At 37.5% G+C, this 23,994-nt stretch overlaps 1 protein-coding gene across 3 annotated transcripts in view; it reads right to left on the reverse strand.

Annotated features, from left to right (window-relative positions):
• AGBL1 (AGBL carboxypeptidase 1) overlaps positions 1-23,994 on the reverse strand; it is a 784,724-nt gene that overhangs the window by 286,150 nt on the left and 474,580 nt on the right. For all 3 annotated transcript variants that reach the window (XM_042988107.1, XM_042988105.1, XM_042988106.1), the window contains one exon: positions 14,210-14,373. In XM_042988107.1, the coding sequence (XP_042844041.1) occupies positions 14,210-14,373 (164 nt within the window). The remainder of the gene's footprint in view (positions 1-14,209; positions 14,374-23,994) is intronic.

Below are 23,994 nucleotides of genomic sequence, written 5' to 3' on the forward strand. Positions count from 1 at the left end.
CCCAAGGCTTTCCAATTATTTAATAAGCTTCTCATTCCCTTCATGCAACATTCAAATTTAGAATTTATAAACTGCAGCTTGTTTTCCTGATAAGGTAAACAAGTACAGATACAGGTAGGAACCAGTTAAAAACAAGAGATCAGATTTTATAAAACCCTATGGTTAAAACTGGTATAGTGGTTAAACATGCCAGTGTTAGCACCATCGTTTACAAGTAATTTTAGGTAAGTTATTTAAGCTTTCTGTGCCTCAGGTTCATCTGTATAAAATGAGGCAAAATAATATTTACCTTTTAGGATTATTTGTGGGGATTAAAAAACTCTTGTATGGATAAATACTTAAAATGGTGCTTAGCATATGCTAAGCAATCAATAAGCATTGTTTATTCTTATCAGTGGTTCCATGAACAGCTTTTCTGATGGGGACACTCAATTCCCTGGTGTCTGTTTTCCCACTACACTAATGCCTGAGTGTGTAAACTATAGCTCAGACTGGACTGCAAATCACCTGTAGTTCTGGGTGCTTCACTGGTAGGAGGCAGACACCATTCCACTTCTCTAAGGCCTTACCAAGAGTTAGATCAATCCTTTGTAAGGCAAGTCTTCAATCACTGATATTAGGTAGACCTAAATGACAATTGCATATCCTTTGTTTAGAACGGGGAGAAGTGGCTTTGAATTTCTCTAGGTCATTCCCATGTAATTAAATACATGAAGAACAAGAACAACAACAAAGCTGCAATAGCTGGTTGTGCTTCACGGCTTTGAACGTTTAGTGGGTAAAAGGTCAATGAAGTTGAGGCTGATCTGGATGGATGCTTCCCCACTATAGAGGATGCTGTGATGTTGGCAATGAACTCAAAGGGGCCAGATCTCTGGTTAAGAATGTTGATTTATTGATCGAATTTCATGGCTTCAGCTTTCCCCTTTGTATTGGAGACTGCTTTATGGGTTAAAAAAAATAATTTTCAATACATTTCAGACAGAAAAAGAAGAAATTTGAATTCAGTCATCTGTTTTTGAATCATGAATCAGTTATATAGTAGTGACTTGGCCTTTATCAAACATGCAATATCTTAAGACTCTATTCATGTATAAGATAATTACTACTACTACTATTGGCTTCCTAGGACTTGCCTTACTTAAGATAATACATATCAAATCCTCATCACACTCCTGGGCACATGCTATTCTATTATCACTATTCTACCCTTCACTGTATTTATTTTGTCACACATTGGCAAAGCACAGGGAGCCAGTTAGCCTCCCCGATTCAAAGCCACATAACAAAATGATGAATACCAAGTCATCATGAACATATTGGCTCTAATTTAGTTTCCATTCCCATTGCCCTAGGACCATACTGGCTTATGTTAAGTTATCTCCATTTTCCAGTAGACTCATCTCTCACCACAAATAGAATTGCTAAGTCTGGGATGAGCTATCACATGACTAAAGAGATTTTTTGCTTTCCTAGGACATACTTGAGATCTGGGTTGGACAAACTCATCTAAAAGGATTAAAGTGACCAAGCAGATGTGAGTCATGTCTCCTTTCTCCTGAAGCATCCAACTCTGGGAACAGAAAACAGTACATGCTGTGATTCCTATTAAGAATATTTAAGATCCCCTTTTAGTGGGCCACCTTGCACCTGATTCTTACTTTGTGTTGGATGACTACTTTGACATCCTTCCCCACGATGTAATTTTCCCCAATATTTGTGATATCTCCTTTTGAACATACTTCTTTTATCTTTATTTTATTGTCTTTTTTTCTCATCAATATTTATATCTCCTTTCTGTTACCTGTGCATGGTTAAGCTTCTGTCCCTTTATTATCTATCCAGTAGGCATCAAGATAAAATTTAATTTTCACTCAATCTCATACCAGCTTTGTGCCATTTAGCATAATTCAACCACCCTGCAGTTGCAACCTTACTACCCATGTTGGAATAGGAAGATGTCAATGGCTATAGCCTTGAAAATAAACATACCATATTAGAGCTAAAAGGAATTTAAAGAGCTATAATTTGGAAGCTAAGAAGCCTCAGAGTAAAGAAGGTAAGCCACCTCCCCAGAAGCACAGAGTCGGCTGTCAGCAGCAATACCCACAACTGAGCTACCTGAAATCTAAGCCACATGACTTAAGAAAAACTATGCTGGGTACAGAAGTGAGGCTTTATGGGAACTTGTGGGATACCAAAACTCAGGATAGACTATTTCCTCTTGGGTGGAGTGGATGTGTCTGGGTTTCTTTACTTGGTTCCCTCCTAAAAGAGGGGAGTTGGACACCTGGCCAGGATAAAGAAATCAAGCAAAACACAGAAATGTTCTCAGAAACTTAAAAGCAGACTTCTTCCTTCTGCATCAGATTGATCTACATCCAGGATCTTACAAACCAAAAATGTAAACTTTCCATGATATCTTGATATCTTGGTTTAAATATCATGACCTGATTTCTTCTCCTGTGATGCAGTTTCCTCCCTCCTTCCCTTCTTTCTTCCCTCCTTCCTTCCTTCCATCCATTTGTCTGTCCTTCCTCCTTCTCTCTTTTCTTCATTCCTCCTTTCTTTCTTCCTTCCTTCCTCCCTCCCTCCCTCTTTTCCTTTCTTATCACTCCTTCCTTCCTCTCACTGCTTTTATTGAATCCATAGTTTGGTTTCGCCCTACCAGTTTACAGCCGGTAAACTAACTCTTACAGGTGAAGTGGCTTTGAACCCCAAGATCTAGCTCCTTGTAAGGGCCATGGTATGAGGGTTCATAGGGTTACAACAAAGACAAAGTCAACATTAAGAATAAACAGAACAAGAACTACTTCAAAAATTAATGAAAAGCTATTGAATTAACTTAAGCCACCCATGCCAAGCTATTTGCAGCCTTTTTGAATAAAAACTGCCTCTTGTATTTGGGAGAATTTCACAGGTTTTTATTTGCCTTCCATTTTTAGAATTAACAACAAAGACAAGGACTGCATAGGCTGAAATTGACATAAAGAGTAGGAAGAGCAAGTTTCTTGACTGAAACCCTTTTCCAGGGACTGGAAGCCTATTTTATTTTCAGGTATTTATAGATTCATAGGCAAGAGACCAGCTGTTCATGTGGTTGAGCCTGAGGCAGAGGCAAAAGATATCCCCAGTGTTGACTGGCAATAGGTAAATCACTTAACTACACCTAGTGAGTCACTTAGACTTCCTGGGCTCCCGTGGAATCACTCGTAAAATAGGATTTCTTTTAGGTTAGCTTCCATGGTTATTAGAAGCTAACATTTTGCAAATAGCAAATGCAATATGAAGAAAATGCATTTTGACTCCTCTCTGTCTGCAGTCTCTTTCATCTTTGTCTTTGGAATTCCTCTCTCCATGGGTAGCGATGCATTCCACCTACAGCAACACACATTCCACCCATGATGGCATTGATTTCCCCGAATACTATTAAAACAATCAAGGGATATTTCTGGGCCAAAATGACCCAAGTCATTCAGATTTTTAAAAACTTACGCACAAACACACACAGACATACGTACACCCAACACATCTTTTTGGTGATTGTACAATGCAAGAAACTAATAATAGGGTTATATTAGACTTAGGTTATATACTTAATGGCCCCCAACTCTTGGAGTTAGATGGATTGGCTTCAAAAGCCAGCAGTCTCTTCTAAGATTCATGACATTTGGCAAATCTCTTAAACTACACAAAACTTATTTTCTTTGTTTGCAAAAGGGGATGCTAATTATAGCATCACACAGGATTATATATATGATTGAGATAATAGTTTAAAAATGCAGCATCTGATTCATGGTAAGGCTCTAATGAATGTTTGCTATTATTGTTATCATATATATATAAATATATATATCTATATATATATCAATATATAGATATATAGATATTAACATACTAATCATTTTCACAGCTTCATACTCTTCTAGAAAATTAATCAATAATGGTTTTCTTTTGCTTCTTAGTACTGCTAAGAATTTGGGTTGTTTAAATTTATTTGGGATAGATGTATCATTGCTATAAATATCTATACATTAAATAATTGTTCTCTGTTAAGTTAATCTTCTTGAGGGATATACAAGCTGGAAATATAGGACTTAATGGGAGTTTTTTATGGACCTTCTTACGAGTTGCGAAATTCTTCTCCAGAGGAAAGTAAGCCAGTTTACAGACAGCTGTATGACATTACTAAATCTCTTTTCTCATAGACACACTAACATTCTTCTTTTTTAATTATTTTTATTTAATTATTATAGAAGGATCAGCATAAAATCATAACAAAAATATTTGGATTTGCCTTTCTTTATCTACTAATGGAATTGGGTTTTTTGTTGCTGTTTTCCCAAGATAAGATTAGCATTTCTTCCTGGTTAGTTCATTTTTCTTGACCCATTAGGGAACCACTTAATGTTTTAAAGCAACATGTGATATTCACCATCTCAAAAGACTCCCCCAGGCTAGATCCCATTCCAACATTCCCATCTTTTTAATCACTGGGCATTTCTTTGCCTACAACTATGGAATGAAACTAAAACCATTCTCAAATATTAGGTACCATGGGTTACTTTTTCAAAAATTTGAATACATTTAGGGTGACAGAAGACAAGAGAAGAAAGATATTATCAGAGTTTCAATGTAACTATAATTTGCAATCCTTTGTTTGGATATAATGATACCTTTTGATTCTCCCCATTTCCAGATTTCCCATTTTGGCCTGTAGACATTGGTACTCCACTTTCTGTCCCCATCCATTCTCTCCAATGGAGGAAGAATAACATGAAACCGGTGATTTGGAGAGAGATGCTGACTGAGCTTGAGTACCCCATGGCCCCCTGTGCTCATTTTCTCCCTGCAGGACCAGACTCGGGTGCACCCATTGCTCCTCTGCACGAGAAGCTTAGCAAGGCAGACTCTAACCCTACAGCTTTAGGTGAAGAACTTCAATTCTGGTGGGGCCATGACTCTCATTACCAGTAATAAAGCAGTTATGTTTTATTTCAACCTACCTAGCTCCTGTGCTCTCTTTCTTATTTGATTTGGAATTCACGAGAGAAGAAAGAAGTATCATTCACTGGGCATCCAAAGGCCCAGACAGCTTAGTATTTGTAGTCATTAAACATCAAGGATGCACAGTCACACTACCTGGTTCAACCACTAATATGCTTCTTGCTAGTTGGGCAAATGGCAAGTTATATGGCTTCTCTGAGTTCCAGTTTCTTCATCTGTACAGGGAAGATAATAATTATACATACCTCAAAGAACCCTTGAAAGTGGAGATGGCAAACTATGGCTCACTTGGACCAATCTAGTCCATTGCTTATTTTTGTAAATAAAATTTTACTGAAATACAGCCATGCCTATATATTTACATATTTTCTATGGCTACTTTCATGCTACCACAGTAGAGCTGAGCAGTTGCAAAAGAGACCATATGGCCCACAAAACCTAAAATATTTTCTGTCTCTTTACAGAAAAAGTCTGCCAACCCTTGGTTTAAAAGATAAAACAAGGAGAGGTATGGCTGCAAAATGCATAGCACTGTACATGAAAAGCATAAATGTTTATTATGTTTTAGCTGTTATTATCTATAAAAGACAGGATGTCTTAGTGATCAAGAGTACTGGTTCTTTACCAAGACGACCTGGTTCAAATCCCAGTTCTACAATTTACCAACCCTGCCATTTTAGTCAAGCTACATAGTCTTTCTGAGTCACAATGTAGTCATCGGTACACGGAGATAATAATGCCTACCTTGTATGGTTACTGAAATGTTTAAATGAGATTATACAGGTAAATTGCTTAGAAGAGTACATCATCACCACAACTGTCATTAATTTCCTCCTACAGAACTCTAAAATATGAACTTATTTTTAATACTAGTTCATTGATAGTATTAAATCTCAATTAATTCACATTTTCACTCAGAAAATATTAAGTGACCATCTTGAGACAGTCAGAGTGTATCCAGAGATGCATATAACTTTTCATATCCTACCTCCTTAGCTTCCCCAAATCTGTGCTCTTGGATAAAAGCAAAAATACTCTGAATTCTTGAAGAAAAAAAACACCATCTAAATCAGGTTACTTCACATAGAGGAACTATCAGCATCCAGTTAGACTACACAACATTTTAAAGACTATCCAAAGCCTGGATTATCATGCAATTATGAGTCTTGACAGAGTTCTCAGATGAGTAAACAAGCGATGACGAAATAGAAGTTGAAAGACAAGGAGGGAAGAATCATAACAACGGAGCGGGTGGAACGTTCTGCAATGTACAAGGAGACAGACACCTCCTCAGTCAGCTGACAGAACAATTTTCGCTTTGGATAACGACCAGCCATGAGAAACAGAAGCCAGCCTGACACAGAAAATTCAAGAAAAATGGAATCTCTGAAACACTGAGTGAAAAAATTACAGGTTAAAATGGAACAAGAACTCGCTGTATTACAAATGTGAACAAAAGAGAAGCTGATGAGAGAAAAGGAAACAGAAGCAATGAAATCAAAACACATTATCAGCAAAGAGGAGACTCATGCCACAGAACATTAAATCTGTGAGGACAGGAGCGCCTGGGTGGCTCAGTCGGTTAAGCGGCCGACTTCGGCTCAGGTCATGATCTCGCGGTCTGTGAGTTCGAGCCCCGTGTCGGGCTCTGTGCTGACAGCTCAGAGCCTGGAACCTGTTTCAGATTCTGTGTCTCCCTCTCTCTGACCCTCCCCCGTTCATGCTCTGTCTCTCTCTGTCTCAAAAATAAAATAAATGTTAAAAAAATAATAAAAAAAAATCTGTGAGGACAGTTTCCAGAACTTGGTGAATGGGAATGAAGAAAAAGGATGATAAGGGGAGAAGAAAAGACAGATACGGAGGTTGGGAAGCAGATATCAAATATTCCAGAGATGGAAAAATGACGATTTGGGATGGAATCACTGCCACCTGGTAATGGAAAGGCATGTCATAAGGTGACCAAGTGTTCGGATTCAAAATCAATCAAAAGGACCTAAATGTAACATAAGAAATATAGTTGATGTAGACATAGAATGTTTGTGTTAGTGAACCGAATGAAAACCAGTACAACTATTCAGGCAGGAGAAACAGGGGGTATACAGAGGACAGTCAGGCTGAGGACTGTAGAATTAAATGGCAGAGTAAGCCATGCTTACATGGTGCAGTCAAACCTCCAGGCAGGCACAATGGGATTCCTGTGTAAAGGAGACAGAGATTCACATATATATTAATATGCCAAATACCCTTGATTTACTTTACCAAAAAAAAAAAAAAAAGCTTTTTTTTAAAGGTATTCTCTAGCAAAAATGTGAGATGAATCAACATGGAGAAAAAATAATGGGGACATAACCGTACAGAATAGATAAAAATGAGCAATGCAAGTAATTAAACAAAATTGAATTTTACAGTGATTTGAATATGACTATAAGGCAATCTAAATGTCACAGATACTTCTCATACAGGAAAAGAGGAGCAGAAAAATAATATCTTTGTTTCAAACAAATGGGAAACAAACGGGTTTTATAGACCATTTGTATATGTTCAAGATGTTCAAGGATAACCCCTAGGAAATTTGAAGTGTTCCACATGATACAGCAATATACACCAAGCACAGATTTTACTCACTCAGAACTATAGGCACAAGCCCCCTCAATTCATATTAAAAACATCAATGTCTGTGATAAAATGATATTTTAGATCATAGCCAAATATAGTTTCCTTTGATTTTCAAGGATGGATGAAGATTAGAGAATCTGTTATCATAATTTAAGACTTTATTAATTCATTAATTCATTAATGAATTCATTATAATTCATATAATTCATTAATTCATTAATAATCATTTTTATAGATACAAAAAAATTGATAAAATTCATCATCCAATCTTGATTTTTTAATTAATAAGCTAAAAAACTAATTTATAAAGAAGACATTGAGCATTAATATCAAAACAACAGACATTTTACTTAATGTTCAAGTGCTTAGGGTCATTCTCATTTTAAAGTTAGATTGACAGCAAGGATATCCATAGAATCACCATACTTTTTTTTTTTTTAACTTAAAAAAATTTTTTTAATGTTTATTTTTGAGGGACAGAGAGAGAGACAGAGTGCGAGCAAGGGAGGGGCAGAGAGAGGGGAGACACAGAATCTGAAGCAGGTTCCAGGTTCTGAGCTGTCAGCACAGACCCCAACATGGGGCTTGAACCCATGAAAGGCAAGATCATGACCTGAGCCAAAGTCGGACACAACCAACTGAGCCACCCAGGTGCTCCTTTTTTAACTTTTTTTTTTTTTTAAGTTTATTTATTTTGACAGAGAGACAGAGAGAGTGACGAAGGGGCGGGGGGGGGGCAGAGAGAATTCCAAGCAGGCTCCACACTGTCAATGCAGAGCCCAATCTGGTGCTGGAACTCACAAACCGTGAGATCATGACACTTAACCAATGGAGCCACCCAGGCGCCCCTAGAATCACCATCCTTAAATAATGTTTTCAAAACTCTAGCCAAGATTATAAATTAAAAATAAAATAGATATCACATCATGGTGATAACCACTTAGAAAAATATGGGTAAAGGACCCTTTTAAGAGTAACAAGAATTTAAAATATTAAGCTTAAAAGCCTATGATCATATACCCAGGAATCACATGAAAGGGCACAAAAAGAACCCCTACAATACTTTCTTTGTGAACATCAAAGAAGATCTAAGTAAGAGGAACAAAATACCAGATTTTGAAAAAACAATATAGGCAAACAGTCAATAGACCAAAAAAATCTATAATTTTAATGCAGTTTGAATTAAAATCGCAGTGGTTTCATTTTTGGCAGTTAACGACTCATTATAGGCTTCATCAGTGAAAATAAAGAAGAGAAAATAGCAAAGCACATTTTTAAACAAATATTAATGAGGTGGTGCTTGTAGCATTATGTATTTGAGTTACATGGCTACAATATTAAGGACTATGTGCTCCTGGCAGACAGACTAATGAAACAGAATATAACATCAAGAAAATATACCCAGGTACACGCATGTATAAATGCTCTATAGCTAACTGACATTACTAACTACTGATGAAGGATGGACTATTTAGTAATTTCTAGGGCAAATGATTAATAATACAGAAATATAAAACTATTCAATGGTAAAAAAAATGGAAAAGAAATTATAATATGTAAATAGCCTTATTATAAACATACGTACCTCAGTATAGTAACAACACACTTTTACAGTAAATTATTATTTAACTAATTATTTGAATTATGAATTATTCGTTATTAGACCGAGGTAGGAAGGTTATCAAAGCTAAAATAAACAAAGAAAAAAATGGATGCACATATCCACAAAAAACAAAAACATCCAAATTCAACTCATTTTCACCTAAAAATGGCAAAGACTTCAATGCAAAAGCAACTGGTGTGTCTAGAAAATATGTAGGAGAAAATCTAAATGGCCTTGGGTTTGGTGATGACTCTTTAGATACGACACCAAAGGCACGATCCATGAAAGGAATAACTTATGAGCTCAATTTCATTAAATGTAAATACTTCTGCTCTGGGAAAGATACTGCGAAAGAGAATGAGAAGACAAGCCACAGACTGGGAGAAAATATTTGCAAAACACACATCTAATAAAGGACTATTATCCAAAATATGCAAAGAGCTCTTAAAATTCAGTAAGAAGAAAATAACCTGATTAAACAATGGGCCAATGACCTTAATGACACCTCACTAAAGAAGATAGACATAAATCTGGTAAATAAGCATATGAAAAGATGTTCCACATGGCATGTTGTCAGGAAAATGCAAATTAAAACAATCAGATATCATTGTACACCTATATGAATGGCCGAAATCCAGAACACTGACAAGGCCAAATGTTAGGATATGGAACAGTACGAACTCTCATTTGCTGCTGCTGGGAATGCAAAATAGTACAGCCCTTTCAGAGGATGATTTGGTGGTTTCTTACAAAACTAAACATGCTCTTACCATACGATCCAGCAATCACACTCCTTGGTATTTACCCAAAGGAGCTGAAAAATTTATGTCCCCACAAAATAGGTATACAGATGTTTACAGCAGCTTTATTCATAATTGCCAAAACTTAGAGGCAGCCAAGATGTCCTTCAGTGGCTTGAATGGATGAATAAACTGTGAATCATCCAGACAATGGAATATTATTCAGTGTTAAAAAGAAATGAGCTATCAAGCCATGAAAAAGACATGGAGGAAACATACATGCATATTTCTAAGAGAAAGAAGTCAATCTGAAAAGGCTATGTACTGTATGGTTCCAATTATATGGCATTCTGGAAAAGGTACAACTAGGGAGACAGTAAAAAGATCAGTGGCTGCCAGGGGGTAGTGGGGAAAGAGTAATGAATAGGCAGAGAGTACAGAGGATTTTTAAGGCATGGAAACTACTCTGTATGAAATTATAATGGTAGATACACTTGTCCAAATCCACAACTATAGAACACCAAGAGTGAACCCTAAGGTAGACTTTGGACTTTGGATGATAATGATGTGTCAGTGTCAGTACATCAATTGTCACAAATGGACCACTCGGTGGGGGATGTTGATAACAGGGGAGGCTGTGTGTGTCTGGGGCAGGGTGTAAATGGAAAACCTCTGTACTTTCAATTTTACTGTAAAGCTAAACCTATTCTTAAAAATGAAGTCAATTTTTAAAAAAAGAAAGAAAACCAGTGTTCAGAAAGTTACAGAAAGGATGTTACATATTTGTTTAGGTGAAAAAAGTAATCTAATTTTACCAAAACATTGACAACGGTTCTCTATTAAAAGCAGGGTGATTAAAGTCAGGTGTATGTTATTTTTGTGTGTGGTCTCCAAAATATAATTTAATATGATTTACCAAAACACAATTTTTTTATATAATTGAGAAAGGCAAAACTATTTTTAAATAAAAATCAACTACCTTTTAATTATTAAAAATATAATTATGTTCTCTAAAGTCTATGACAGATTTTTATTTGTTTAGTCTTGCCTCATCAAACTAAAGAGAGGACAAAATGAACTTGTCCTGATGCTCGGGGGAGCCCAGGTTCATGTCACAGGACTATCATTTGGGAGAATAAACTAGATATGGAGCTATAGCCAGGCACAGCTCAGAAATTCTGAGCTCTCTCTGTTATTAATGGAGGGACAAGTGGAGATAGGGGAGCTCAGCTGAGAAAGGCAAGAGGCATTGGAGGGATACAAATCGAGATGAACAGTGGCTGACTCGGCAAAACTGTTAAATGACTTTGCAAAAGACCTGTCACAATGGATAAACGGCGCCTCCTGAAGAAACAGCTTAGCATTCCTGCAATGTGCGCGCAATTATTTCTGGGGATAAGACTGAGAAAAAGGAGGAAGGAAGAGGAGAGGAAAGATCAAAAGATGCCTTAAGGAGTCTGCAGACGTTTCTTAAATGAGCAACGGGGAAGGAGAGAAACTGTAAAAGACAAACCAAAACAAAGAGCGCAATGCACCATACTTCTTTTTACTCTTCGGCCACTGGGCAAACATCCACCATTTCTGCTCTTTCTCTGCCCATGAAAAATGGTAAGTTTCTCTGTGGATGTTGACTACACTCTACTTGTTTTTATGGTAAATGAAGTGTGAAAACTAATGTCACAAAACCATGGTGTTTGCAGTGTAAGGCCATACTTTGTCTTCCCTGCACGTTACTCCAAGGGTTAACAGTTTCTGTGGGGCCTAAGAGATTCCAAATACGATGTCCTCAGATTTCTTTACGACTGACTTTTAGGCAAAAACTCACCCTTCTTTCCCCCCTAGTATTTCCTTCTGTGCAACTAAAAAAGAATCTTCCCAAAGTATATAACCCTGTTATACAGAGCACACCCGGGGAAACGTCAGTGGGGAGGAGGGTGGCTGAAATCTCCTCTTTAAAGCATACGGAGGGTAGTGTTGACAAACATTAGTTATGCCCTTTGTATTATAGTAAGATCCCTGTTGCTAACAAAATCCCTAGGATTTGCTCTGCTCTGCTGATTACTAGAGCTCATGACTGAGCCCTATTCATCAGAAACTAATCAAAGGTACTCAAACAGCCTGTTGCTGATTGCAACCCAGTGGATTTTATTTTATTAAGTTCCCCTCCGTCATCCTTTAATGAATACACCCTTATTGGCTCCAATAAGGAGCCAATATCTTGGTCAAGATATTTTCAGGGTGATTTTCCTCTCAATCATGCAGTTTCCAGGTCCTTTGGGCAGGAACCATAGTCTGTTTTGGTCCAACTGCCTCAGTGAATAGGAGTGGATTAAGTCAATAACAACGTTTGGGTGAAACAGGCAAATTCCATCCCGCTGCTTGCCACCAAACTCCATGCCTCTTGAATGTAGTGTAGACCTACTTAAAACACACACATGACTCACATCCTATGTGTAGTATCTTGTCCTGGAGCTGCACCAGCCTAAGAAGGGCCAGAGGTCAGGGAAGACTTTAAGCTTTAGAACCCTTGGGATGGTTGCAACTGAACAATTAATAATCAGGAGTGTTGGGATGGCATGGAAGAATAAGTAATATAATCTTCTTATGATAACCCACATGGCAGCTATTGTATTTGGAGCTCGACACCAAATTCTTTAGACTTGAATTAGAAGAGGCACTTCTTTGATAGATTTCTTCTTGTTCCAGTTTACAGGCAACTAATCCTCACTGCATTGGATCAAACAGACGGGCACAATCAATTCAGGGAAAGCAAGCAATGCCAGGTCTGCTCAATCTTCTCTCAATGAGCAGCAGGGAAGAAAGTGGGGGGATAGGAAAGAAAGAAAGAAAATTCAGGCATGCCTGCACCCAAGATAGCTTAGCAAAAGATGAAAAGACAAGATGAAATATATATCCTGGCAGGTAGAAGTGCTTGCTGTCAGAGGGAGAGGCAGAAACACCACAGTGATGCCAAACACACCAAGCCTTGGGGCGCTGAGGGGTGTTGAAGGGAGTGGGGGCAGATGGCAGTGGTGGTGATGTCAAAACAAAAGAAATCAGGGGCAGCGTCTCTAGGGAGGAAAGAAGTCTGGATTTACTTAGGTCCCCATAGTCTATGATCTATAGCACAGTGTGACAAGCAAGTTAATTACTGCATTTAGGTAATTAAGTCTCAGAGAAACCAGTACCTTCCAAAGTAAAATTAATTTACACTGCTAGATCATTTTAGGCTTGACTGGCCATTTGGTGAGAAGTCACGCTGGAACCACAGCCTAACAATGGCAGGAGGAAAATGAATGAAAATGCACTAGAAATAAAATGGCACCTGTATTAATGGCTTTCTCTCTGCTTTTGGACATGAAGGACATGATGAGATGCTTCCTCATTCACCAGTAGGTACTTCCTCCTCCAATAGCTCAACACCCCATCCATTCCCTGGCTCAAAATATGGGCAATGACTTAGTCTTCTTTGACTCCTCTGACTTTTCTTGGTCCTCTCCCCTCTCATATGGCTATTATATCTTCCTTTCTTGCCCCTAAATCTATTTTTGTCAAGTCTAAAATATTTGTCCAGAGTAAAAGGCATCAAAAAGGCTCATATGGATAATGGTTCCCCCTCTCTTGATTCATTAATGTTCCTCACAGTCCTTGGAAATCTGTCATTCCCCTGCCATGGCTGTGAGTCAGGGTCTCCAGGCAAATGTATTAATCATCTTCAGGTGGTTCTTCTCATCATCTGAGAAGGAACAGTGCTACTTAAGAATGGAGAGAGGATAACATTTCTTGTCCCCAAGTTCCTAAATATTGGCAGTGAGATTACCTTTATTTGCCAAGTAACAGGCTCCCAAATGATGCCTGAATAAATATAAACACATTACTGGCAGGCATAAGTATATGTAGATGCACATGTGTGTTGCTAAGCTGCATCTTCTTTATCACAAACACAATTTATTAATAATGCATGTTTATAACTACATGTTGACTTATATATTCATTTATGTGTACAAGTAGGCAGCATCCTCCCTGTGTTCAGTAAGAACACAGGGAGTGAAGAACACAGGAATTGAGAATGACCCTGAGTCTGGGTCCAGTAGACTGTGACTGCCCCTACTTTCAATTGGCAGCTCCTCCATATTTTGTCCTTGTCAAAGACCCATAGGACCACATGGCTTTCATTTCTGAGATGTGCTGTGATCGGAACACCAAGGTCCAAATTCCCCTCACACCCCTGTGAGCATCTTACCGCTGGAGGTGGTGGTCCAGAGCCTCTTCCTCAGCATTCAGGAGAGTTGCTGCACAGGTCAGGAGCTGATGACTACAGCTTACAGATTTGAGTTCCAAGATGAGGAGACTCAAACAGAACATGGCTCCCATCTCCTCCAGTTCACTGGTTCCAAACTGTAGACCCTGCCAGGTAAACAAAACTATCAGCAGAGACTATGTAATGGAAACTGAGTAAAGACAATTTTTGAGATCCAGAGTGAGGGCTTCTGGACACTCGCCTATCACAGAAATTGAGAATTGATAGTATTTATCAGTCACTATCCAATGTGCTTTGTTGGGTGCTTTGTGGATTGGTGATTCTCAATCTGCATTATGTGTCATTCAAGGTTTCCCAGAAAGATCCCCAAGGCAATAATGAGCTGGCAGGGGTCCTGGAGGGCAAAGGGGTGGATAGAGTTCCCAGAGTCACTTCCCCTAGTTCAGTCAAAGCAGCAATGCCTCTATCTGTATTTTAAATTAAAAAAAATTTTTTTAATCTTTATTTTTGAGAGAGAAACAGAGTGTGAGGCCAGAGAGGGGCAGAGAGAGAGGGAGAGACAGAATTCAAAGCAGTCTCCAGGCTCTGAGCTGTCAGCACACAGCCCGATGCAGGACTCAAACTCCTAAGTGGTGAGATCATGATCTGAGGCAAAGTTGGACACTCAACCCACTGAGCCACCCAGGCGTCCCTCTTCTATATGTATTTTAAAAAGGGTTCTACTGTTGAAACAAAAGTTTGTGAACAATTGTACTAAAATCCCTTTCTCTCACGTAAATTTGTCAATCAGTGAGAAGAATTAGGGGGATCCTTCATATACAAATACCAGAACTTAAAAACAACATCAACATCTGTTTAGCACCACTTATTCATTCGTGATGAGACAGTACATGAAAGCAAACCCATGATACATACTCATGCTATTATACCATGAAGTGACATATAATAATAATAAACAACCTTACAGAGCATTTACTAGGTACCAAATACTGTTTGAGCCCTTTCACATGCATTAACTCAATTAATAGTTACCAAAGTCCTATCACATAGGTATTGCCATTTCATCCATCACATACAGAAGGAGATTTAGAACCATGGAGCTGATACTTTATCCATGACCTCACAGCAATAGAGTCTAGACTTGACTGCTCACCAAAGTGCTATACTTAGATTAGGAAGGACTCTATTATGTGATGAAGTATAAAGTGCATGGTTTTTGAAATTAGATAGGGATTGGTTTTGAATCCTGACTTCATTATTTTCTGACTGTGTGATCTTGGACTTAATGAGCTCTATTAGCCTTGATTTTCTCATCTGAAAAATGAGATCATAATTCTTCCCTCCATATATTTAGACATGCAGTGACAAGGAATATTTGAGGGTGCACATAAAAGTACCGGTCAATATCAGCTCAATTTCTCTTTCTTTATTCCTAAATATGTTTAATATGACAGAATTCAATGTGGTCCTGAGTTCTTTATGTTTATAAACACATTTCATTTAAATAAAAGGGTATCAAAAGTTGAATATTATTTCTTAAATATATTTTCATATCCAAATAGCAGTGATACAGAAGACAGCGATGTGATAGTAAATATTTAAAAAAGACTGGTCATAAGTATCACAAGGAAAAACAAAATTCCAAACTAGGAAGTCATCAGGCTCACCAAAGAATTTCTAGGTAAGAGGATAAAAGAAAGTAGAATGTCTATTTCAGCTGTTTGACAATTTGATTTGCTGCATGTTTGGACACCTGTTTTCCTAAGGAAAGGAGACACTGCTTCAGAATTAAGGGAAATCTGCTCCTCCATAAACAACAGCAATGGGAGGGGAAGACAGATGTTTAACAAGTTATTTTTCTTAAGTCAATAGAAAAGATCACTGAACAAAGAGAGAGAGAAATCTGTCTCTTTCCACGAACTAAATTTCTAAGGTCTCATTCTTCCCCTGCACCCTGTTTTCCTACGTGCTTTTCTTTATTCTAGAATGGCCAGTTGGATGGGGAGTTATGAAGCAAAGGCCATGCCCTCCTCCTCAATCAGCCACCTCACTGGTGGCAAGAAAGAGTAGACAAGGAGAATATGAACAAAAATCCAGCCCCTCAGGCACGCAGCACGCCTGACACCTATGTGTAACCCTAGCGTCTAGCAAAACACATAACAGGTCAAAAGAGGGACAAGTCCTTGAGGGCAACAAATCTCATAGCATGAGCCATATTGCTGGGTCAAGGGCAACACCTTCACACCAGTCAACTTCTGTAAACAATGGCCCAAATGACAGCATTTTTTATAACACAAAAACATTTCTGTATCCCAAATATTGATCTATTTATCTCAGGCAATGGTTGGTATCATGAAAAAGACTTGCCCAGAAGAAACAGACTATTTTTTGGCTGTAGGGTCTCAAGCAAATCACTTATTCCATTTTGCTCTCCATTATGAACCTCTCTTTACTACTCTACTCTTTTCACTCTCACACAGTATCAAAAATATTTGCTTATATGGAGAGTCTCCTCTCACCTCCCACACCCAGCCTGGAAATGAAATCCTCAAAGGCAAGGACTGAGCAGTGTCTTCCTCTTTACATTCCTGGCATAGAGCACATAGCCTGTTATATAGCTTATCCTCAATATATAATAATGGATAAGCAATGGCTCTACAGGGATGGATATGGAGAGGCTTGGATGAATTGTCTCTTGGATTTGTCAAGTGGAACTTCACTTTTTTGCATAGCAAGTATATGAATGCCTTTAATTATGTTCTCCCACTGTCAAGTGCCATGAGGATTTAAATACTTTATTTTAGTTTTGCTTCAGGAGATGCATTCACATCTCTGGATATGATCCAGAACACAGGTAGATAAAATTTAGAAATTCTGATATCTACTTTGGTCAGTTATCATAGGTTCACAGTAACAAGTTTATATATAAAGCTGGCTTTGGGTTTGTTTAAAAGTGAGGCTCATTGAGGCACCTGGGTGGCTCAGTTGGCTAAACGGCTGACTTCAACTCAGGTCAGCGTTCACCAGTTCGAGCCCCATGTTGGGCCCTGTGCTGACAGCTCAGAGCCTGGAGCCTGCTTTGAATTCTGTGTCTCCTTTTCTCTCTCTGCCCCTCCCCTACTCATGCCCTCTCTCTCTCTCTCTCAAAAAAAAAAAAAAAAAAAAACATAAAAAACATTAAATAAAAAGTGAGCCTTGTTAAAATAGAGACCCAACTCTCCTCTCCCTGTAGGCTTATATGTGCTAATTAGGATTTTTTCCCCTACAGCCAGTAACAGGAAGACTGACTACAGTTGTTTCAACAAAAATTGAGTTTTATTTTTTATGCATAATAAGTTGGGGGTAGGAAGTTCATGGCATTATTTCAGAGGCCTAAGAAAATCAGGACTCCTGTATCTGTCATTTTTCTCGGTTTTCTGATCATGATTACAAGGTGGCTGCTGTAGCTCCAGCCAGCATATCAGCACTCAAGGAAGGAGAAAGGGAAATGGGGAAAGGAGGCACCAGCATATTTTTGCTTATATTTTCTTGGCCAGAGCTGTATAATAGAGCCAACTCCAGCTTTACAATGGTCTGGTAACTGAATATTTTAGATTGTTCAGTATCTTTAAAAGAGACAGGTAAGAGAGAACAGTGTTAGAAATGAGTGTTAAATAATTTTTTAAAAAGCGGGGTGAAGCCTAGGTGGCTCAGTTGGTTGTGTCTGACTCTTGATTTCGGTTCAGGTCATGATCTCACGGTTCATGAGTTCAAGCCCCATGTCAGGCTCCGTGCTGACAGTGTGTAGCCTACTTGGGATTTTCTCTCCCTTTCTATCTGCCCCTCCCCCACTTGCACTGTCTCTGTCTTTCTCAAAATAAATAAATAAACTTTAAAAAAAATGAGCATTGGGTGAGCCAACAATATCTCTCACACCAATATGCATATACTAATGTTACTAGAAAGTATAGGTCTCTATCTATGCATCATGTTTGTAAGCAAATCTCACTGACACAATTCATTACATGTTTTTTAGAAACTTTTTGATCATCCACCTCAAAATAAGTTGAATTCACAAGTACATTTGACTCTGAAATTCTCTACTACCCTCATCATCACATAATTTTTAAGTAGCATACATATGGGAAGAATATTTGTATTAATGCAGAAAATTACATATTGGTAAGGTAAACATAGCATCCACAAATGATGTTTAAAAAGTATAGATACTGGGGCACCTGGCTGGCTCGATCAGTTGAGCATCAGACTCTTGATTTCAATTCAGGTTATGATCCCAGGGTTGTAGGATTGAACCCCATATTGGACTCTGCACTGAGCATGGAGCCTGCTTAAGATTCTCTCTCTCTCTCTCTCTCTCTCTCTCTCTCTCTCTCTCTCTGTCTCTCTCTTCCTGTCTCACCCACTCATGCTCTCATTCTCTAAAAGATAAAAAATAAATGCAATACAATACAATACTATACAATACAATACAATAAAAGCACAGGTGCTGATAATTGGTGAGCAAAAGGAAAAAAGCAATTAATAACCAAGCACAGAAAAATATTCTATTTTATTATGTAATAAAAATGCCTTTTACACCCAGAAAATTGATAGAAATATATTCAATCTTATAATCTATAGTGCTGACTCATTACAAAACTTGGTGCATATCAAAATACAATGCCATCTGACATGATAATATCACTTCTAAAAACTTTTCCTGAGGGACGATTCAAAATAAAAGTGAAGCACAAGATACATATTATGTCAAAGTTATATGTAATAATCAAAATTTGAAGGAAATAAAGTGCTAAATATCTAATAAGGAAGAAATCACTAAGGAAATTATAATGGAATAAATTTGATGGGCTATAATAAAACCATTAAAATGATTATTTTAACGGCCATTTAACAATATGGAAAATGCTTATGATTTAATGACAGGTGAGAAAAAAAGCAAAACACCAAGCATGTAATGATGTGATTTATGGTGACAATTTGGCAGTGAAAGCAGAGGTGGTTACCCCCAATCCCACATACACGCTTCCCGCCATTATTGCTGTGATTTGCCAATAAAAAACAGAAATCTGGAGGAGAGGTGTTATCAAGAGAACATCCACGGAGCAAAAACTGTTTAAAAAGCTACAGCATGCCAATAAATGAGTAGAATTCCCTACAGCAATTTGCAAGATCTTTTCTAGACCTTCCATATTCTGAAGTAGGTCTAGATTTATTTTTATTTCTTTTATGTGTAATTTATTGACACTAAAGATTGGTGTCTCTCATCATCGCTTAGAAAAATGTAAGCCAGTATCTTTTTGAGTATTGCCTCTCCCCATTCCTCATCAAGGAAAACAAAGATAAGCCTAATACTCTTATTAGACATATTTGTTTTTATTCTGTCCTCCATATCTCTTACCTTTACTTTTGTATTTTTTTATTTCTATCACTGTAATAAATTCTGAGTATCTTTTCATATCAATGTCTTATTTTCATACTTTGCTCTCCAACTTTACTGAATCTTCTCTTTGATTCATTCATCTCAAAAACTGTCTCTGAAACACTATAAACATAGTTATTTTATATTCTGTCCCTGATTATTCCTGTATATACAGTCTTTGTGGGCATCCATCATTCGTTTGACTTTTCTGTTTAATGTCAATATTGTAGGCTTGTCTGCTCAAATATTTTATAAGCATCTGAAACTCTAAATTCACATTTTCTTGAACTTGGAGAAACTCTTTGTGAATTTGGTTTTAATGCTCTTTGCTCCAGAGACAACTTGTGCTTTCCTCCACTAGGTACTTGGGGACTACTGATCAGGGACCATTATAGGCTGAAGCTTTGGCTTGAGACCTGTAGGGCCATACTGTACCTTTAAATTTTGACCCCAAATATGTTTAAAGGAGGGCTTGTGATTAGAAACTATGAATGAAGGCTTTTCCTTGTTTGTCTGCTGTACCCAATGCCATGGCTAAAACTGCCAAGCAACCTCACTTTCTCATTTTACACGTTGTGGGATGACTGGGGATGTCATCTCTGAAAGTCCTGCCTTGGTGTGGTGGTCTTCAATTGGTCCTCAAATTTTGCACGGGTCTGTTTCCATCCTCAAACCCAAGTTATAAGTGGATAGGAATTAGTATCTGCCTCCAAAGATCTACAACATCTTCTGGCTTACACTGTCTCTTTTTATGAAATTGGGCATCATGAAACACTCTCTAACACATACAAAGAGGGAAGATGTTACACCCGTGTACAAATACTTCAGGTAAAAGGATGGCTCTCTGAAACACCAAACAAATGTCTTTTTATGAGAAAGATTTACTGCCAGAAATGAGAAAAATCTGAGAAATTTCTTTTAATTAAAATATTTTTAATGTTTATTTATTTTTGAAAGAGAGAGAGAGCATGAATGGGTGAGGGAAAGAGAGAGAGGAAGACACAGAATGCAAATCAGGCTCCAGGCTCTGAGCTGTCAGCAGAGTCCAACGTGGGCTTGAACCAACAAACCACGAGTTCATGACCTGAGCTGAAGTTGGAGGCTTAACCAACTGAGCCCCCCAGGCACCCCAGAAATTTCTTAATTTTATTCTCAAAAAGGACTGAGAGTAGATTGCATTGGTAAAAGTACAGTGAAAGATATGACAAAAGCTGAGAAGTAACTATACTATGGAGATGTAAAATACAATTTCTAAATTAAATGTTAAAAAGAGAGCGTTAACAGTTCTATGCAGAAAATATAATCCATTATGTATCAGACAACCTCAAGAAATTTCCCAATGTCTTAACGAAAAAATAAGATGAAATCACACACAAACACACACACACACACACACACGAATCGTATATATATATAGATATCTGTATACAGATATCTATAGATATCTATATAGATATCTGTATATAGATATCTAAATACAGATATCTATAGATATCTGTATATAGATATCTATATATATATATACTAGAGCAGATTAAGGAAAAGTGATCTACTCCCTTTTGAATTTCAGACTCAGTTTGTTAATCACCATAAAAGTCAAGAAGAAGGAAAAAGTAGGGAGAGGGGATGAGAAAAAGAGGGAACCATTCTGTATTTATTTATTTTTTTAAAGTTATTTATGTATTTTGAGAGAGAGAGAGGGAGGGAGGGTCAGAAAGGGAGAGAGAGAGAGAGAGAGAGAGAGCGAGAGAGAGAATCCCAAGCAGGCTCCATGCCATCAGCACAGAGCCCGATACAGGGCTCAGACTCATGAACTGCAAGATTATTACCAGAGCCAAAACCCAGAGTCAGACACTTGACCACCTGAGCCACCCAAGTGCCCCAGAACAATTCCATATTAAAAAAGAAAATCTGAGTCTACACATCAAACAGTTTCAACAAATATATGAGATATAATTAATATAAAAAAGCAAAAAAAAAAAGGTATTGGGAACCCTATAAACAATCAAAATTAAATAACCTAAAATTTATTCCCACTCTTAAATATCAAAGACAATGAAGCAATGTGTATAGAATTGAGGAGAAAATTCTGTGCCCCAAAAATGTTGTGGATGTGTGAGGGGCCTGAGGGAGATAAACCCAAAGAAGAGCAGGCATTGAGTACAAAATGAATGAGGAAAAGTGTCCTATTTCTTTTAAAATATTAGCACAAGCCTATTATTTACAATACTCAAGACATGGAAACAACCTAAGTGTCCATCAATGGATGAATGGCTAGAGAAAATGAGTGTGTGTTTGTGCGTGTGCGTGTGTGTGTTATGGAATATTACTCAGCTATGAAAAGGAAGGAAATCCTGCCATTTGCGACAATATGAACAGCCCTTGAGGGCATCATGCAAAGTGAGATTAGACATCTATCTCTATAGATGAATACCTTATTTTCTCACTAATATGTGGAATCTAAAAGAAAAGAGAAAAGATGACTCATACATACAGAGAACAGATTGGTAGTTGCTAGAGGCAGAGGGGTAGAGGATGGGCAAAATGGGTGAAAGTAGTCAAAAGGTACAAACTTCTATTTGTAAGTAAGTCATGTAACATACTGCATGGTGACTATCATTAATATACTGTATTGTATATTTGAAAGTTACTCAGAAAGTAGATCTTAAAAGTTCTCACCACATGAAAAAAAAATTATAATTGTGTGGTGATGGATGATAATAAGACTTATTGTGACCATTTCACAATATGTACATATGTTGAATCACTGTGTGATACACCTGTGGCTAATATAATGCTATATGCCAATTATATCTACATATATCTACATAAATTTACATATAATACATATATCTACATATATCGAGAGCTATCCCAATTAAAGAAAATGTTGTTTATGCTCAGAAATAGGAATATATAAAAATAATTATGCAGCCTGGGGTTGCCTGTGTGGCTCAGTAGGTTAAGTGTCTGACTCTTGATTGCAGCTCAGATCATGATCTCCCAGTTGTGAGATCCAGCCCTGTGTCAGGCTTCATGCTACGCGTGGAGCCTGCTTGGGATTCTGTCTCTCACTTCCTCTGCCCCTTTCCCCTGCTCATGCTCTCGCTCTCTCTCTCTCTCTCTCTCTCTCTCTCTCTCTGTCTCTCTCTCTCACACACACACACAAATAAATAAATAAACATTTAAAAAATAATTCTGCAGCATGATCTAGAGAGTATTTTGCTAAGGATGGCATGGGGTGACATCATTAAGAAATCTACTAACATAAATGTTAGTACATAAACAGACCAAAAGGCAGAAGGGAAACAACAACAACAACAACAACAACAACAATAACTTCTGGATGGATGCATCCATTTCTGATATAGGTCTTAGTATATGAACCTGCCAGAACTCTTTCTAGACTAGAGGGGGTAGCATGGCAAGGTGGGTGTAAACACAGGCCCTGAGGCCCAGATTGCTGACATCAATTCCAGTGCTGCCATTTACTAATTGTGTAGTTTTGGGGAAGTCATTTGACCTACTGGTGCCTCAATTTTCCCATCTTTATAATGGGGAAAATAATAATAATAATAATAATAATAATAATAATAATAATACCACCTATCTCCTGGAGCTGCTGAGACAATTCAGTGAGGTTGTATATATAAAAATTTACATCAGCACTTGTCTCATTGCACATTATACAAGTATTTATTATTACCACTAACAATAGCAGATGCTTAGATAAACCAACAGTCAAAACCGTACTTGACATAACCGGTTCTTATTAAAACCATGGCCAATCTATGACCTGCTCTCATCACTATTAGGTATCATTTTTTGACAGGTCCCAAACAATTCAATAAGGTAAGAAAAAATGAGTCATATGTATTAGAAAGGAAGGAATCACATTATCTTTATTTTAAGACTGATTATGTACTAAAACAAACCAAAGGAATCAGCTGAAACAGAAAATCTATTAGATATAAGGCAAGAATTGAGGAAGTAGACAGGTTACAAATTAAATATCCCCAAATCAATTTTCTTTCCATAAACCAGCAAAATAAATTATTAAGTATAATAAAAATCCCATTCACAATAGCAACACAACTATAAAATATCTAGGAACAGAATTAATAATAAATACCCCAGGGATTGTATGATAAATCCCAGGACTTCACCAAGAGATAACAAGGAAATTTTAAACAAATGGAGGAATATGCCCAATTCTAGAAAAGCAAGGCCCAGCACCATGGAGTATCAATTCTCCACGTATTAGTCTATAAAAGCATAAGAAAACGAAACACCAATGGGGATTTTTCAGACTTGGCAAATTAATTCCTTTTTAGGAGAACACATAGCA

The sequence above is a fragment of the Panthera tigris genome, chromosome B3 (assembly GCF_018350195.1).
Source record: "Panthera tigris isolate Pti1 chromosome B3, P.tigris_Pti1_mat1.1, whole genome shotgun sequence".
NCBI classification, from domain to species: domain Eukaryota; kingdom Metazoa; phylum Chordata; class Mammalia; order Carnivora; family Felidae; genus Panthera; species Panthera tigris.